Source organism: Myotis yumanensis, unplaced genomic scaffold, assembly GCF_028538775.1.
Source record: "Myotis yumanensis isolate MYYU_CA2020_CCGP unplaced genomic scaffold, mMyoYum1.0.hap1 SCAF_9, whole genome shotgun sequence".
Lineage (NCBI taxonomy): Eukaryota > Metazoa > Chordata > Mammalia > Chiroptera > Vespertilionidae > Myotis > Myotis yumanensis.
In genome coordinates, this window is record NW_027223760.1 from 71853551 (window position 1) to 71872870 (window position 19320).

A 19320-nucleotide genomic window follows, 5' to 3' on the forward strand; every position below is an offset into this window, starting at 1 on the left:
CTGCTTAAAAGCTTTTGTTGATTTATTTGTCACCCTTGTTTTGATCTGCTGACTTTAATTTCTTTGGAAAATAAGTTAAACTTCAAATGTTGATGTGAACACATGGACGATTAGCCAGGTGGCATGATTCTCTAGCACCTGAGTGGCCTTCTCTGACTTACTTCTTGGAGAAGCCAAGGAAGTTCAGGAAAGGAAGTTAGGGACTTTAAGTTCCAGATCTAGCTCTTGTCGCACGAGCCGGTGTACGTAAAGGGAAGGCCTCTGGTTTCTGTGAGAAATGCCCTGGGTACGTGTTGAGTACTCACGCATGAGCTCAGCAGGCGACGGTGGGATAGAACAATCCAGAACAATTGTACAAACTGAAATAAATTTAAATGCCGAGCGAAGTGGTCCTCAAATGCTCACAGGGCAGTGCGTTTCTGCCCTAAAGTCAATGTTCTGCCCCAACGTGCTCCTTACGGCAGCCGGAGAGCACCGGGCACAGGGTCCGGCCATGGAACAGCAACAGTTGACTCATCTCTTTGGTGATGCTTCTTCCCAACTGTACTTAGGAACTGAGCTTGAGCCAAGCCAGCTAATATCTGTGACTGATCTTCTAATTTGGAATTTTCTCCACTGCATAACGAGTGTGGCCCACTCATTCGCTCGGCTGCTAATGCTTCCAGGACTCCCGTTGGACTTCGATCCTAGTGCCTGTAGGCTGGGTGTGGGATCGAAGCCCATCAGACACAAGAAGGAGAGGCTGAGACCCACAGCCCCCTAGGATTGAGTTTTATTGGATTGGAATGGGAGGTGTTAGGAAAAAATATGATTAAGAATGTTTTGAAGGCCCTGGCCAGTGTGGCTCAGTTGGTTGGAGCATTGTCCTATATACGGAAAGGTTGCGGGACCGATTCCCAGTCAGGGCACATGACTAGGTTGTGGGTTCAATCCCTAGTCGGGGCATGTACAAAAGGCAACTGATCGATGTTTCTCTCTCTCTCTTTCTCTCTCTCTCTTTCTCTCTCTCCCTCTCTCTCTAAAAGCAAAAGCATATCCTTGGGTGATGATTAAAAAAAGAATGTTTTGAATGATTCCATAGACCAGGTGGGTCAGTAAGGAGCTGAGCCCCTGAGTAAACACCCTGATGCCAGGTACGTGGGCCACATCTTGGAAGTGCAAGAAGGGAGACTGAGCTGTGGGTGGGAATCTAGGGTGCCCACGAGCTAATGGAGAAGGGCTACCAACAGAGTGAAGGCCTGATCGTTTCTCCTTGGTGACCCTTCTCTCCCCCAAAGGTTCTGGGCTTCCCCTCTAAGGTAACCTGCCTCTGGCCTGTGTGAGACGTTAGGAGAAGGAAGGGAAGCAGGCAGCTCAGTGACAGTGGGAAGGGTCAAGCCCATCCCAGAAGAAATGAGAGAGAAGAGAAAATCATCCCCAGCACAGATGTTAGCCATCCGTCTTAGAGTATTCAGCCTCGTTCCTTCACAACCACTGGCAACAGCCCCAGCAGATGAACAAAGGAGCAAATGATGGCAAGATGGTGCAGCACAGTGTGGAAAACCAATCCCAGAGGCCCTATCTTTTCCAGCAGAGAGCTTGGCTGACATAAGAAGCTGCTGATAGCCCCGGCCCCTGCTCGGCTCACACACAGACCCCTGCCTGTGTCTACACCTGGGACTGTGGCTGCCTGGAAGTCATCAGCGCAGAACGGGCGTCTGCTTTCTCCCACGGTCCCTTCCCCACCCCCCTCACTTCCTGGCCATCACCTTTCCCGGCCAGAGCAGCGCCCCAGCCTGGGCAGGTAAGCCCCTTCCGCATGACAGTGACCCTGAATAACAGGTTTAATTTCTTTCCGTTTGGAAAGAAGCCAAAAGACTCTGACCCCTGCTTTCCCCGTTCAGGCATCTCCCCCTTTTCTGTGACTAATCACAGTCACTCACACACCGCGTGTGTGGTTAGGCGCTGGGAGGGGTGGGTAGTTGGCAACACTTAGATGACTAACTAAGCCATTTATTATTCTGTTTGCTTAGGTGACACACAGGAGGGTGGTTACCGCTGGGGTCCGCCAAAGCCCCAAGAGCTCCTTCCCTCTCAGTCTTCAGCGGTGAATGTACACACTTCGAGAAGCCTCACAATTAGCTGCATTCATCAGCTCACTGTTGTCCTTTCTCTGAGGAGCTGTATTTGAAAGGGAAAGGTGAGTGCCCACTCGTCCCCTGCTGCTTTCATAATGCCTGTTTTGTTCGCTGGGGATGAACTCCTTCAGGAAGCCGGGCTGCAGCCTGCTCCCCTGCGGTGCCTGATACACTGGGAGTAGTTATCTCCTTGTTATCGCTGCACCTCCGTCCTGGGAAAGGATCCTACTGCCCAAGAGAACAGCCTCCCTCCTCCTTGCTATGTGGGGGCACATCTACCTGGTTTCTTCTGTGCTGCTCTGGCTGCCCGTGTCTTCTTCCTGTGTGCGTGGCCTGCCTGCATTTCTTTTCTTTTTTTTAAATCTTTCTGGACCAAGACTTCAAGAAAAGGCTTCTCCTGGCACCAAGAACATGCCCCTCCCTGTCCAGCGGTGCCAGCAAAAGGCAGAGGTAAAGCATCTTAAGGTGCCACCAGCTGTCCTGTGGCCAGCGGCTCGCTGCCAGCTGCGCTCCCCTGGCGACCAGGCTTTATTCTCTTATCATCCACAGATAAGCCTGAAGAGAAAGCTTCAGAAGGTCTCGAGTCCTGCAGAAATCATTGCCAACCCTGCTCCACTTACCAGCGAGGGGCAAGATGGATTGGACAGGCAGGAGCCTGAAGGCATATGGCATTTGTGCTGTGGGTGATGTGTCTGATGAGAGTTCTCAGCTGTTTGATTTCTCCCCACCAGTTCCTCTGGCAAAGGCCCATGTGCAGAACTCGGAGGGCCTCTGATTCACTGGCAGGGCCTTGAAAGGGCCACCTCACCCAGTTTCTTGCCTTCTAAAACTTACCCTATTTTAAAAGACTCTCAAAGAAGGAATTCTATTTGGGTCTCATGGGTGCATTTTGGGGGCTGCGATCATGACATCATTTATATCAAATTTAAATTCTTTAAGTTGAAGAAATACTTGGGACATCCTTGAAGGCCGAGTCAGGCAATCGCGAAGAATCAGCCCAAAAGCAGAGCCACAAAGTCCTGTCGTGATGCACCCGACAGGAGGTATAATGACATGAATCCTGACAAGTGAATAAACATATATTTTTTTTTAAATGGGGAAAACTATTGGGAAAACGTTCAGAAAGCCAATTTGTAAACATATGAAACAAACAGAAAATGGGGTCATCAACCGCTGAGCCTGGTAAACAAGAAAATCTGCCAGATTAATCTAGTAATATTCTGCGGCGGGGGTCAGGCCTGGTGGTCGGGGAGGAAGCACCGGGCATCAGCTCTCCTGGCCTCCGCACAGCTTTGGAGACCCTCCACACAACACACCCTCCGTGGGAAAACGTGGGCAGACCGGGGTATTGGGGGTCAGTGGTCCTGGCAGCAGAGGCAACAAGAAGAAGAAGAAGATTGGGTCGTGCCAGCCAGAGGGGTGCCAGAGGGGCTCCCAGCAGAGCTCCCACCGCCCACCAAGAAGCTGAAAGCATCTTCAGCAGTGACTTGGATAATGGGCTGAGACCTTGCTTCTCACCTGGGGGAAGAGGCGATTAGCTGGAGAAGAAGGATGTCGGACTTTCCCTTAGGCCAGTTAGCAGTGGAGGAGAGATGAGCAAGCTGACTGTGATGAATTGTAGAAGTGGCCAGAAGCGAGCGACTAAAATCAGGGAGGACAGGCGGGACTGCATCGAGCGTCTGCGCCTTGTCTCGGTTCAGATTCATAGGATGTGGAGGGCGTTGCAGGATAGCTTAGGACAATGGCTAGGAAGACAGGCTTTGAAATCAGACACACCTAGCTCCAATCCTGCCGTCTCCATCGCGAGGTGCACCTGCGTGGGGAAGCACCTGACTTCCCAGCGTGAGGGGCTTTTGTGGGGATTAGAAAAAGGGTGGCTGGCCAGGTGGATGAGCAGCTTTGTACAGTGCAAAACCCACACAGACATGGGTGGCTGCCCTGCCTTAGATTATCCTGGGACTTCACTACTCTGGGCCTCAGACTCCTTATCAGTAAAATGAAGATCATAATAAATATCTGAAGTGATCAAATACTACCTATAATAATAAAAGGGTAATATGCTAATTAGACCAGACGTCTTCAGGACGTCATTCCGGATGACCTTCCTGACGAAGCTGGGGCTGGAGGGAAGCCAGCCTGCGTCCCGGGTGCCTGCAGGTGGCTGGAGGAGGGAAGCCCGGGTCCCGGGTGCCAGAGGGAAGCTGGTGCTGGCAGCAGCCAGGGGAAGGAAGGCGTACTCTTGCATGAATTTTCATGCGTCAGGCCTCTAGTAGCACATGTAAAAGGGGGGAGAGTGGATCACACCATCCCCTCTCCCCATGGACCCTGATGTTTCTGGGGTGTATATATATATATAGTGTCCCAAAAAATGTATGCATATTCTTTGAATAATTATAAAGGCAGTGTTTATTAAAATGTATTTCATCTTCAAAATTGAGCTATCAGCTGTTAAAGTGTGTGTATACATTTTATTGGGACACCCTGTACATATCTGGGGTGCAAGTCATTGTCACCATCAGAAATTTCTGTCCTGTCAGCCCTGCTGGTCCCACCACTGGGGGAAGTGTGGGCCAGGCAGCAGATGGGTGTGAGCTGGGGCCTCGCATTTTACCTGGAGTGGAGGCCATTCTGGGGGTGCAAAGAAGAGAAAACACAGAAGTAGGTAGCAAGCCTTTCCAGGCTTGAGGTCTTTCTAGGAGCATTCACCCCAACTTCTCAATCCCACCTGCTGCTCAACCCCTGGCCTTCAGGCACTACCCAGTGGTCCATGCTCCTACGTGCGTAGCACATCCTGGGGGAAGAGTGAGTAGGGACTTCAGCCTCTTGCATACAAACAGGTTGTCTCCTGTAACCATGACGTATGCTAGGCCATGAGGGGCCTTGCTGGCTCTAAGCTGTCTTCTAGGGGAATAACTGTATGTGCTCTTGTCTAGGCAGCTTCCGATGTCTTGGGAGCAGGAGGTCCCAGCACCAGCCTCTGTAGAATATCTGGTGCTTAAATGTTAATTGGGGCCTCCTAAGGCATGGAGCTCAGAAAATGGTCTCCACGTCTGTGGGGAGCCCTAGACGGTTTGGCTCAGTGGACTGAAGGGTCCTGGGTTCGATTCCAGTCAAGGGCATGTACCTTGGTTGCAGGCTCAATCCTCGGCCTGGTGGGGGCATGTGTGGGAGGCAACCAATCGATGTGTCACTCTCACATGGATGTTTCTCTTTCTCTCTGTCTCTCCCCTTCCCTTCCTCTCTCTCTAAAAATCAATGGAAAAATATCCTCGGGTGAGGATTAACAACAACAACAACCCCAAACCAAAAAACCCAAATCTGTGGGGAGACCGATGGGCACTATGTGTCCTGACATTCCTGGGGAGTTGTGATGCCCCAAGACTGAGGTTAAAATCAGCTACCAGAGAAGAGAGGAAGGGAAGAGGGAGGTAGAGTCCTGGCACAGGCTGTCGCTGGAGTGCACCTGGGACCAGCCAGCCTCCAGTGATGCGCCTCAGGCAGGTCGTCCAGCAAGAGGTAAGACAACCCTAGACCAAACCAACTGTACCCGCTCAGTGCCTTTTCTTCCACATATGAGAACTAAAGCCTCATATTAAAAAGAATACCCAGTGAAATTCATAGCAGGGAACGGTATCAGGACCTTTGAACGGAGGATTTGAGACTCCGGAGGGAGCGCTGGTGCAGAGAGGGACAGATCCCCAAGCCCCCTGGCCACCAGCACTGGCCAAGGAAGGACAGGGTAGGTTGGGCTTGGGAGAAGCAAACGGGAGCACTCCCCGCTGCAGCCACTAGAGGGCACTGGTTCCCGCTGCTGGAGCTGCAAGCTGTCCCTGCCTTTGGGCCTGTCCCTCACCTTGAGCCAGCGCAGCCAAGACATTTATTGTCTCCCTCAAGCCCGTGGAGCCAACACTGACCCAGGGGGAGAGAAGAGGACTCCTCACAGAGCACCCTCCATTCCCCCGCCGGCCGTGGGAGGCAGGGAGCCGGACCTGGGCTCAGGTCCTTGGTCTTTGCTCTCTCTGGGAATGAGCCAATGGCACAGCATCCCTGCTACCTGTCTTCACAGAGGAACAGCCCCAGGGAGCGTCTTCCCTCTCAAGTGGCCTGGGAGGCCGGGTGGGGGGGGGGGGTGGGGGGGGGGATGGGGGGGTGGGGGGGTGGGGGGGGTGTGGGTTGTCACTCTGCTCTTTCCTTCTCTGTATTGGAATCGGACTGGGCAGGCAGCCCTGCCCCCAAATCACCTTCACCCAGAACCCTAAGCATCCTGTTCAAACCTTCAAACGTGCAGTCTTCACACGGACCCACAGCAAACTCAGGACATTTTTTTATTCCAAATTAAATGCACTTTGTAGTTTTTAAAAACTCCAGTTAGAGACCTTGGCCCCTCTGGCATTCCGTCACTCAAGCCTACCTGCTAAGAGGCCCCTGTCTGCACTACCAGGCCAGGCCTGTCGTCACGTCATCGCCTGCCTGAGCCCTGATGAGGATCCTCACCACCAGTCTTTCTGTGTCGCCTCCCGGCGCTTGAATCCGCCTCCACCGAGCCACCCATGCACACCCGACCCCCTACCGGCTGTTTAAAGGGCTCTGTGGGCTCCAGAGTACCGACTTCAACCTCCCAGCCTGGTCCTCCCACAGCTCCCGCCAGGGCATCTCCTCCCACAGCTCCGCCTGGCTCTGGGCCTTTGCACAGGCTGACACTTCCTTCTGCTCCTGTGCCCCCTCCCCGCTCTGGATGAACCCCACTCCACCCTCTGCCCAGGTCCGATGAGACATCATCTTCTCTCACAGTGCTGGCTGTCCCTTCCTGGTGAATCTGCTGCACTTGCCATGCCCAAGGGCCAGGTTTCAGCTAGATGTTGGTGTGGCCTGGCCTTGAGCTAGCTACCTGAGGACAGGCCCCGGGATCATGTGCATGCAACGCTGCGAAGTTCTCCCGGTGATGTATACAGTATTTGGCACTTAGGAAGGGCTTTAAATGTTTGATGAATAAATTAATCTTCTCAGTGAAGATTAATAAAATAAAACACATACAATAAAAAACAAACCAGCTCTCCACTAGAACAAATGCTTTCGGTAAGGCGCAGTCTGCAGCTGTCTCTCTTCCTGGTAGGGGAGCCAGAGTGATGACAAAAGTGAGGGTGGAGGGCTGCACCCCCCTTTACTCCTCTCATTCTCCCTCGACACTGACGCCCTGCACCCCTCCATGCAGCACACAGCCGGCTACGCAGTCACACGCAAGATGGTGTTTCATCCTCGCCCCCACGTACAGAGGAGGAACCTGAGGCTTAGAAAGGTTGCCCCAGGGCATTCAGTCAGCAAAGTGAAGGGCAGAGATGGGGTTTGACTTCAGGCAGCTCTCCAGGTGTCTCTTGAGCACAGCATGGAAGCGAGAAGACCAGGGGTGGGGTCCCAGCTCCGCCACTGGCCAGTCACTTCATCAGTCTGGGCCTCCATTCCTCTAGAGCAGGGGTCCTCAAACTTTTTAAACAGGGGGCCAGTTCACCGTCCCTCAGACCGTTGGAGGGCCGGACTATAGTTTTAAAAAAGACTACGAACAAATTCCTATGCACACTGCACATATCTTATTTTGAAGTAAAAAAACAAAACGGGAACAGATACAATATTTGTAGTTGCATGTGGCCCGCGGGCCGTAGTTTGAGGACGCCTGCTTTGGAGGGGCTGGGGCTCTGAAGGCATCGAAAGCTGCCACAGTGCCATGCAGGTATGAAGGGCCATGGTCTCTAACCTCTGGCTCACACTCACGCGCCGTCATGCCATTCGCCTCCCCAGCTCTCCTGGCCTGCATTTAGACGCTAGTCCCTGTTTCTGAGCACTTCTGCGACTTGGCAAGGTCAGCTGAGTTTATACCCAAGGAGCTGTCCATTGTCCTTACCTTGACCGTTGGAAAACCCAGTCAGCGTGTAGCACTTAAACGTTTAAGTTCCCAATGCTTTCCTGTCCTGGGAGGGATGGCATTCCCCGAGATGCCTGAATACGCTGGCCTGTCTACACCCTGTCCTCTTACCCACCTGCCCTTTCTCCGCCTCCCCTCTGGGGCTCATCACGGTAACCTCCACCTGCTTCCCTCTGTCCCCCCACCTTCCCGCCCTCATCCACTGCCCCACTCCTTCTCCCTGACACCCACTAGAGGCAAAAACTGGCCTCAGCTCGTCCCCCCTCATTTCGATGTGAGGGGCTGGAGTTGTAAGTGGGGATCCAGGAGGGACCTCTGTGGATGCCACACCAACTCCTCAATCCCCTTCTCATGAGGGTTTTTCCTCATGTGGCCAAGTGCATCCTGGGACGTGGGCACGAACACCATGCAGGGGCCATGGTATGGGGGTGCACTGTACTTGCCTCCTCTCTCATTTAAAAGAAAATACCTTTCCCTTCTTGCCAAAGTACAGTGAGCGTTTCCTTCTTATCACCCGGGACCATAGCTCTCCCTTCCTAACTCCAGTCACTGTAGTAGGAAAAAAGTAATTCCACAGTGGGAGCTGGCACTCTGGTTTCCCCTCAATCAAAAGAAATTTATTTCTAGCTGTGGCCCCTTTAGCATCAGAAAAAATGTCTGTGAGGAGGGGCAGGAGCAGCTTTATTTCACAGCCTTGTTCATTCATTCACTCATCATACATTCACTTATGAAATATTTGCTGGGTGCCAGATTCTGGGCTGAAACATGGGGATGCCAAGGAGCTCAAGGTTCAGCTGGGAGCAGGGGAGGATAAAGGTGCAAATAATACAATATACGATGGTAGTTCTTATACTGGTGTCTTAGAGGAAGGAGCATCTTGGTCTGTGCAAGAAGTCCAGGAAGGCTTCCTGGAGGAAGTGGTGCTCCTACAGAGACTTTAAAACATGTGTAAGGACAGGCAGGGAGGCTGCTTTTGGGGAGGGAAGATGCATGTGCCAACACCTGGAAGACATGTTTGAGGAGCTACAAACAGATGAGGACATCTGGAATATAAAACGAAGGGGTTAAAACACTGGCAGCAGCAGGTGGACAAGTGGGAAATGCCAGATCATATATCCACCTCCAAAGAGGTTAAACTTCTACTCTGTAGGCAAACAAGTGAGGGCCACTGAACGTTATGAGCCGGGTGGGGGCAACCAGCACTCAGGCTGGGTACAAAGGGCAGACTGGAGTAAGGGCGGGGCAAGGGGACCAGAGAGAGGCCACTGCAAGAATCCTGCTGAGGAATTGGGGTGGTCAGAGGGATGAGGCCACCAGAAGGGCCCACAGCCCTTGGGGTCTGTAGCATTTCCCAGCCTGAGAGAAGCCCTGAGGGGACTCCTCTGGGCCATTAATACTGGCTCTTGTCCCCAGTTCATGCCAACACCAGGCAAGAAGCGATAAGCCAGCCCCATTTCTCCTAAGGCGCCCGGCCAGGGCTGCTCAGCTATCACTTTCTCCCCATAAAGTGCTGGGAAGGCGTCCAGAGCCCTTCTCCTGCCCGAGCCCCCCCCACTCGTTGGCGGACACGCCTCCCAGTGGAAGCGTCCAGAGGAGGAGACAGTCTCCTCCCACCACGCTGTCGGCACACGGGAGGCCGGGCGCCTGCTGGTTTTTCTCTTGCTTTGGCTCATTTTCCTTCTGGAGCAGCAGGCCCATCTCCTGCATTTTTAATAGCTGAGCCTATTTAGCATGCAGCACACGTGTGTGGGTTGATAAGGCCCAAGGAGAAGGCAACAAGCCATGCAGGGGAGGGAAACCTCCTCCCTGCTCCCGCCCACATCAGCGGATTTGTGTTCCCCCAGCAGCTCAGCAGGCTCGCTGGACCAGGGGAGCTGCAGCAACAGCAGGTGCGAAAGTCAGGCTGGCCCATTCGGTCCCCAATACAAGGGGCCAGCCCCCTGGCCAAGGAGGGACTCATCAGTGACGTCTGAAATGCCCATCGTAGCTCAAAAGAGCTGAAGAGTCCTAATTCCCTCTTGACGTCCACTGGGGACGGTCTCTACCTTTCCCAGCAGGACAGAGGAGGGGCTCTGGGATCCGGGGTGCAGGGCCAGCAGGGAGTGCTGCCGGCAGACCTGCAGGGGACGTATCCAGGGGCACGCCTCTCTGTTTCCCCCCTCCGGCTAATGCAGAGCTATTTTTAATCTCCTCAGACTTGAAGGGAGAAACAACAAATCCACAGACCATCTGAGTCTGTGTGAGGGGCCAGGGAGTCTGCCTGGATTCAGCACTGCTGTTTATCACTGCACACGTGCATCTGAGCTACCCGAGAAAGGGCGCCCCAGACCTGCTGTTAACTTCAGTCTGAAGGCCAAGTGTGGCTGCTGTGTTCCTGGCCTCCAGGGCCAATGCAGGCTGAGATCCTTTGGAGCAGGGGAGCAGAACGTCAGCCGGGGAGACTGCACGGCCCGATCGGGTCCCCGGGGTCAGTGCCACCGCACACCCAGCTGCAGGCTAATGTGAGAAAGAAGCGAGAGTTCCTTCCTGTCTGGAGGCACATTAAAGAGATGGAGGCGCCACCTTCATGTACCTGGGAGGCAGGGAACAGAGACCCACCCAGGGTCCCCTGGCCTAAGTGTCCAGATCTGTGCTGGACAGGGAACTCAATCTTAAAATTTATTTCATTTTAATTCATTAACATGTAAAAATAGGTACTGTTGATTCAGTTGTTAGAGAATGTTTAAGTATGTTTGGAACAACGTGGGTATGCAAATCTGTTTTATAATTGTGAATTTTTAATAAAATTTAAATATGCCCTAACCGGTTTGGCTCAGTGGATAGAGCATCGGCCTGCGGACTGAAGGGTCCCAGGTTTGATTCCGGTCAGGGGCATGTGCCTGGGTTTCGGGCACATCCCCAGTGGGGGGCGTGCAGGAGGCAGCTGAATCGATGTTTCTCTCTCATCGGTGTTTCTAACTCTGTATCCCTCTCCCTCTCCCTTCCTCTCTGTAAAGAGTCAATAAAATATATTTAAAAAAAATAAAGTTTAAATATGGGTCAAATATTTCTGATGAAAATTTAGATGTCCAAATTGAGATGTGTTGTAAGTGTAAGATAAGGATTTTGAAGACATAAAAGAAAGAACGTAAATGATATCAATGATTGTATGTCGACATAACATTGTAGGTATGTGAGGTTAAATAAAATACATTATTAAAAACGAATTTTGCCTTTCCCCCTACTTTTTTAACGTGGCTACTAGAAAATTTAAAATGACACGTGTGGCACACATCATATGGCCATTGGCTATTGCCAGTCCAAACAATTGCAGATAAAAAGTTAACAGCCTTCAGGAATGGAAATCTTACAACCCATTTCATTCAATTCAACAAATATTTCCTGACGAGGGGACTGACTGTGTTTGCTGAGTGTGACCTACTGTGCAGGAGGCCCTGCAGTTACTGCTGAGCAGAAGGAATACCGGAAGCCTAACCTGTGGCATCACACACAGAGTCGCAGGTAAGGGAAAAATGAAGTCCACACCAGCGTATCAGGTGGCTGCCAAGGGGGAAGGAATGAGAGAAGGGCTTTGAGGAAAGGCGGCCGGTGGGACAGGCAGTGCGGAACAGTGAGGACTTGGGCCAGGAAAGAAGGGGCAGGATGCTGTGGAAAGAACCTGGCTTCCCCAGGGAACTGACCTTGGTTCCTGATCTTCTCAAGCCTCATACCTTCCTGGGAGGCCCCATCTGTACCCATGGCTTCAATGCCCCTGGTTGTCTACATTGACAACTTCCAAATCTCCAATCCCAACACATAGCTCTCTCTTGACCTCTGGGTCCATACATTCAATGCCCACCAACATCTCTAGATACGTGTTTCTCAGATACTTCAAACTCCATTGACTCCTCAGATGAACTCATTCTCTCCTCCCCACCCTAAACTCTGGACCTTTCTGTCCTTTTCTTGAGCAAGTGACAGGACCAGGCACCTCACTGTCCAAGTCAAGACCCTAGACATCATCCTCAACTCCTCCCTTGTATTGCAAGCCCTATATACAACCAGCTCAAAGCCCTGTGTTGTTTTCTGCCTTAATATTTCTCCCATCTTGCCCCTTCTGCAGATGCCCACTACCACTGCCTGGGTCCATGCTGTCGTTACGTCTCACCTGGATTACACAAAAGCATCCTCACTTGCTGATTCCTGAGTGGCCCCTCCAGCCATCCCTTATCCTGTGGTCAGGGTGATCTCAGTACAATTGAAAACTGCTCCTTTAAGAGCTCTATGCAGTTTCAGGGGATGTCCAAATTCCTGAACTTAGTACATATAGTAGAACTTGATAATCTACCCAGCCTACCTACCCAGTTCATCTGTCTCCCCCGCCACATGCAAATACTTCTGCCCATTTTGTTACCTTTGCCTGGGACACCCTTCCCACTTTCTTTAAAAAAATTTTTTTTTATGATGGTAAAAAATTATATAACCTGCCTGGTCGGTGTGGCTCAGTGGTTGAACCAGGAAGTCACGGTTCGATTCCGGGTCAGGGCACATGTCTGGGTTGTGGGCTTGATCCCCAGTAGGGGGCATGCGGGAAGCAGTCAATGATTTCCTCTCATCATTGATGTTTCTATCTCTCTCTCCCTCCCCCTTCCTCTCTGAAATCAATAAAACAAACAAACCAATAAATCCTAACAGTTACCATTGTAATCTGGTTTTCTTTGTCTAGCTCATTTCTACTTATCCTTAAATTCATCTCTATGCAACCTCTTCTAAACCTTTTCTGAGTCCTCAGCCTGGGTTAGGTGCCCTTCTTCTGTGCTCCCAATATCTTAGCTCTTATCACATAGTTCTCTGTGTTAGCTAATGTCTCTTTTTACAGGCTCCCTAAGACGGTGTCTGTCTTATTTAACTCTGCATCCCCAGAGCTGCAGTGTGCAGTTGTGCAGGTCCTGCACTGCACTAGGCGGCCTGGTTGAGGAAGTAAAGTAGGGGATGAAGACCGCTGGCCAATCGTGTACCCTGGTCCTGGACTGTATCCAGGCCTTTTTCAAATGGGCACAAAGGTTCCATAGGCGTCATCAGTGGGACCAATACATCCCCAGTGCTCGTTATAGAGTTGACATGTAGTATTATAGTAGATGCTCATTAAATGGTTGAGCAAAGGCAGATGGATATTCTAGGCAAAGGTACCAGGCGAAGACATGGTAGAGAAGCTGTAGTAATAGGATGCTATTGCATGATCAGGATTGGATTAGGGGGTTTAGAGGCAGTTTGTAGAGGGTCCCTTATGTTGGGCCGAGGGGCTAAACTCTTAATTCAGTAGGAACCTTTGAGAATTTTTGAGATAATATTGTGATGCAGAATCACAAAATTTTTAGGCTTGAAAATAAATGAGACTCCGAGAAGTTAAGTGATTTGTTCAAGGTCACACAGGACAGTGACTGAACTGGGACTTGAAGTGGTGCCTTTTGTTTTCTAAGATCTACATCGGCTTTATGAAGTGATTCATTCACCAGGCAGCATCCCACCTACCAACTAGAAGCGTGCTCCTTTGAACTGGCTTTTCTTGCTCCTAGCTCAGCGCCCATTCCTCCACACCGTCTCTGGGGAGGCCTCTCTGAACTGATGCGGAGCCTGGGAAGTCTCTAAGGCAGATCTTTCCAGCCTTCCCAACACATGTCCCCGGCGATGGTGGGTAGGGGGATGGTAGCCTGACTGATGGGAGGTGAGACCCCTGTAATCAACACTCAGCCTTTTTCATGGTGCAACCCTGGGTCTGTCTGCAGAATATCTACCTCCTTCAACTTAGGTAAGTTGCCATTAGCTTTCTGTTCTTTACACAGGCAAGGGCTCAAGGTTTTGGAGCCTTTTTCTTATAAGAGCTATTTCCCTCCTTGTACTTCTTTTGGTTGCTTTTCTTTGGGCCCTGGCTAGTTTTTACCAATTCTTTCAAAAGCACCTTCTGCCTCTAGCGGAAGGGGCCTTGCCCACAGCAGGTCTTACTAAGTACGTGTTAAGTTGGTGGAATCAAATGTGGAGACGGATCTAATCCCAGGGGTCTTCCCAAAGCTCTGCCTCCTGGAAGGATTTCTGGTGCCGAGTCTCACCTCCCTGGGACCACGTTGACCTTTTATCATTTCTTGTGTTCATTTTATGATCTTCTGTGACCCCAGAGTCTCCTCCCGGCTAATTTCCCCTGAGCCCCTTGCCTCGCTTCCCTCATTTGGGTTCTCTGTAGCTCACTTCTGGACTCCGAATTAACTGATGTTATCCTTTTCCATTTTCAAATTCAGTCTGAGTCAGAGCCATTCTCTACTTTTTCAGAGATATTCGAGTTCTCGACCTTTATTCCGCTTATAGGAGCGCTGTCCTTTATCACACGTGATACCAACGATGACGATAACGTTATCATCAAATATTTAGCAAGTGTGTACTCTGCTCCAGACAATGCACTTGCTGCTTTTATAAGAGGTAGTTCACTTAACCCTCACAACAATCCTATGGGATAGAGCTATTCCTAGCCCATTTTACAGATGAGTAAAACTGAGGCCCACCAAGATCAAGCAACTTGCCCAAAGTCACCCAGCTGAGATTTGTACACAGGCAGCAATTCTGGAGCTTGTGCTTACATCAGGACACCTGATGCTGCCGCAACAAATAATCTTCAGGTGCTTTCTGAGGTCACTGATAAGAGGGAGACTCACTCCCAGAGGCCCAGAGACACCACCACTGTCACTTTCAGGCTGGGTCTTCCCTAACCAGCTACATCCTCCTATAGCAGCGGTTTTTAACCTGTGGGTTGCGACCCCTTTGGCGGTCGAACGACCCTTTCACAGGGGTCGCCTAAGACCATCCTGCATATCAGATATTTACATTATGATTCATAACAGTAGCAACATTACAGTTATGAAGTAGCAACGAAAATAATTTTATGGTTGGGTCACAACATGAGGAACTGTATTTAAAGGGCCAGAAGGTTGAGAACCACTGTCCTATAGGATTGACCTCAGATCCTAGCGATCAGAAGAGAGCAAAGCTTGTCCACGAGGCCCACCGGCAGGACGGGTAACTCCCCTCCTTGACAGCTGTGGCGACACACTCTACCACGAGGCTCTACTTGATCTAGCATAATTAGCTCTTCACAAAGTCATCATAATCTCCAGCATGCGACGACAAACCAACTGATGGATGACTTTAGTCCACAGCTTTCCTAGGTATGAACTTAAGTGTAATTAACTATCACTAATTAACAGAACACTTTTTCTCTTTAAATATATAAATCAGACAGACTCCACAATTACCCCTTGTCTGTCTTCATGAGGCTCTGTAACAAGCCAGTCCTTAGGAGTTCCAATTTGGGTTCCTCAGCATTTGAAGATACAGGCATAGCTTGTTTTATTGTGCTTCACTTTCCTGTACTTCACAGATGTTGCATTAAAAAATAGTTTTATTGATTTTAGAGAGAGAGAAGGGGGAGGGAGAGAAAGGGGGAGAGAGAGAGAGAGAGAGAAATATCGATGTGAGAAACAACAATCAGTTGCCTCCTGCAAGTACCCTGACCAGGGATCGAACCCGCAACTTTTGCGTGCACGGGATGACGCTCAACCAACTGAGTCACACTGGCCAGGGCAGATATTGTAATTGTTTTACAAACTGAAGACAAGATCCTCTACCAGCAAAAATATTATAACCCAATTTGTTGGGATACTCGCTTTATTGCGGCGGCCTGCAACCAGCGTTATCTCAGAGGTATGCCTGTACTCATCTGCTTCCTGTCCTCGTTTTCACTCTGGTTTCCTATCTGTCCTTTCCACAGGTAACTTTTATGACTTTCTGGTAAAGGCTGAGATAAAACAATGAATTAAAAGTCTCTGATTTTCCAGTCACCTGCAAGCGGCTCTGTCCCGCCCCCCCCCCCCCCCCCCCCCCATCACAGGGGTGACATTCTCTTTGGATTTGCTCTCTTCCTCCTGTGGTCAGTCCCCATCGCCTGCCTCTGCTGGCAGCTATTCCGAGGAGCAGAACCCAGCTGTGCCCAGCAGGGAGGCTCTGTGGGGGGTCTGCCTCCCGGAGGAGGGAGGGGCACAGGACCAGGCCTGGCTCCCCGCTGGGCAGACTGGCTGTGCCTTTGATTATTTACACCAATGCTTCTCTTCACTGGGGCAGAAAATTGAGAGGTGACCGCACCACGGAGGGATATTTCCCTGTTACCCTTTCCTTAGACACAACTTGGCTCAGCTCTTAGGCATGTGACACTTTAAGGTCCCGTGTTCCCTCCCATGTTTCGGTTTCTCACCCCATCATTTGGGTTTTCTGTCCCTTCCCTCCTTAGACATGACGCCCAGGAACAAAGCCAGAGGGTAAGCACTGTTTCCCGTGGTGACGGGGACACTCACCATGGTTTGTCCCTTGATCCTTTCGCAGAAAAGACTGTGTGCTGTTTGCTGCTGGAGGTAAGGAGATTGTCTTTGGGCGTTTTGAATGGCTTTGAGGTGCTGCTGGCAGAGTTATGGCCGCTGAGACAGGCTTTTGTCTTCACCTGTCCTAGTGATGTCCTGGAGTTGGAGGGCGGAGACGCTGGAGAGGGAGAAGGTCTGCACATTGAACCGTGTCTTCTCTCTACAGAGGGAGACAGAATGGAGCTCAGCACACCCCCGGCAGCAGGTGAGTCTCACACACTCACGCCTCGCTCATACAGCAGGCAGACAGGAAGTGCTTATCCCACAACGTCCACATCCCTGAAGCCTCGGTTCTGACCACAGTCTGTTTTTTGTTTGTTTGTTTGTTTGTTTCCTGAATGAACAGTTGCCTTACTCAATTCCTTTATTATAACTTTTAAAATGCTATTTCCACAAATGCCACTGGAGACTCTGATCAGTAACTTAAAATGAAAATCCACATATTGAAACATATTTCCTTTGCCTACTGACTACGGTTTCTCATGACATCTGCTCCTCTCCCACCAACTAGCAGTGATGGCTTTCTGAATTGCGGTATTAAACGGCACGCTGATAAGCTAAACCAGGATTTTCATGGGAGGCATTTACCAGGCCTTCCTTCTGCAAAACAGCTTCGACAGGACTAGCAGAGGGGACACCAGGTGCCACCTGAACACAGTGGGATAGCCATATAGCCAACGTGACCCCCAGGCAGCTACCCAGAAGCGACAAGGTCCCTCGGAGCAGTGGGCAGGGTAGGACTCTCGAGAGAATAAACAGGGAGTTCTTCAACCCGACTAGCAGCAGGATCACTACGGTGAGAAGGCCCAGCAAGGGCTGAATGAAAGGGTCTTCGAGAACCAGGAGTGGCACAGCTTCTGCCCACATGCCAGCTGTGGCCTCTCCGGGGCTCACTGAGGTCTGGGGTTGCAGCTGCTAAGCCAGGATATGCAGGAGGACATCGACCCGTGAGGCAGGATCTACAGATATGGGGCCTGGACGTGGGAGGGCAGGCACAGCTTCCTGAGGTTCAACAGAAAATACCAGAGCTCTGGGCAGACGTGCCTCACTTGTTCACACCCAGTCAGCCCCGTGGTCTCGATGCAATAGGTAGGATGAAGACACTTGACCAGGACAGCAGGTGCATGAAGCAAGGTTCTAGTGTCCACCCACTGTGTACTTAGCTGTTACAGGGTAACAACAGATTTGACCAAAGTTAAGGACCCTCTCCCAAGAAAAATGCACATTTATAGATGCCCTGAAACTTTGTACACGATTACAGGAAGGAATCCGGGACCGTCCAAAACACATAGGCTCTGAAATCCTAAGTCCCCTCTGGCTCTCTTGTGCCTCTCCAGGGCCTCACATACAGTGAGTGCCTAATTAATACGTGTTCAATAAATAAAGGAAATGATGACAAATGTCCGGTGGGAAGAACTAGAGATCCATAATCTGGAAATCTGGGTTGAACGTGACGCGAACGAGGTGGGAGGCAAGGATGGCAGACCACCTTCTCCCTCCAGCTCTAAGCTGAGCCTCGGGCTTTCCTCACCAAGGAGACACTGCTGGCTGCGATTCCAGGCACCTGGCCCAGGAGAAGAAAGCCAGACAACCTTGGCTATCTGAAATGGGACTCTGGAGTTCCTCTGTGCTCCCTTATACCAGCGCCTACCAGGCCCTCTCAGAGCGGACCGCCTCTAGTCCTCTGGGACAGTGGGAATTGTGGGGGAAAGTGGATGGATGAGGATCCTCTGACTGCTGGGTGTTTTTGCCTGACCAGTGCTCAGACGTTGCCTACACTGAATAACTTCACAGGTAACGCTTCTTCACCAAATCAGAGCAGACTGTGCAGACACGCTCGGTTTCCAGAGCCAGCCTGTGGAAGGTTTTGGAACCAAGAGCCAGTTCCAGGGCCTCTGTTTTGATGTATTAGAAAGAACCCTCAGTTGGGAGCCAGGAGATCTAGGCTCCAGCTCCAGACATGCCACATGAGTAAGCTTATGGCCTGGAGTTCACCACTTCAACTCCCTCAGTTTCCCTGTCTTTATCTGAAAGTGAAGTGGGACCCTAGATGGCTTCTAAGGCCTCTTTCCACATCATTATCATAAACACAAGGCATACTTACACCTGCTCCTTCTCTTCTCATCCCTCATGATCCCTGAATGTTACAGCAATAATCACAGCTGAAGTACTGAGATATTTTACCCAGGCAGGCTCTTCCTTGGAGGAATTCATCCTTCGTGAAATTGCACCGGCCTTTACAACCCCTGTGAGACAGGCAGGAGGCAGCCAGGCATCTCACCCTCCTCGCGCCTGACTGGCCAGAGAAGACCCAGAGAGGAGAGGTGACTCGCCAAGGTCAGGGCCAATGGCTACACAAGGAATGGGGCCAAGCCACTCCTCAAGAAGGCGGGGAATGGGGTGGGCTGGGACCAAGATTTGGAGCCAGGAAATTGGGAACTCTAGGAATTAGAATTATGGGAGGTTAAAACCTGGTCTTAAAAGTCTGTTCATCCCACCTCCTTGCCGACTGATGAGGTGATCGTTAGAGAGGTTCTCTATTACCCGCTTAGGGCAAAACCAGTCGGAGGGAATGCTGAGCCTAGAACCAAGTCCTCTTCTCACTTAAACCCACAGTTCTTTCTCCCCTTCAGAAATGTTTTGCTTAGCAATTTCTTTTTTGGCAGAGGTTTCCAAAACTAAAATAAGACGTTGCTTTTTAACCACTACTGCTTTGGCTTTTTCTGCAGTCTTCCTTCGCTCATTTGCTATCAACTTGCTGAAGCTGGTTAGAGGGGGTGTGGGGAGACAAGTCTTGATAACAAAGAGAAATTTTATTTAGCTAAACTAACAGTTTAGTAATGTCAGC

The 19320-nt window shown here is 50.8% G+C and overlaps 1 protein-coding gene across 11 annotated transcripts in view; it reads right to left on the reverse strand.

Moving 5' to 3' along the window:
• ATXN7L1 (ataxin 7 like 1) overlaps window positions 1-19320 on the reverse strand; it is a 221373-nt gene that overhangs the window by 37297 nt on the left and 164756 nt on the right. For all 11 annotated transcript variants that reach the window (XM_070424632.1, XM_070424631.1, XM_070424627.1 and 8 more), the window contains one exon: window positions 16410-16632. In XM_070424632.1, the coding sequence (XP_070280733.1) occupies window positions 16410-16632 (223 nt within the window). The remainder of the gene's footprint in view (window positions 1-16409; window positions 16633-19320) is intronic.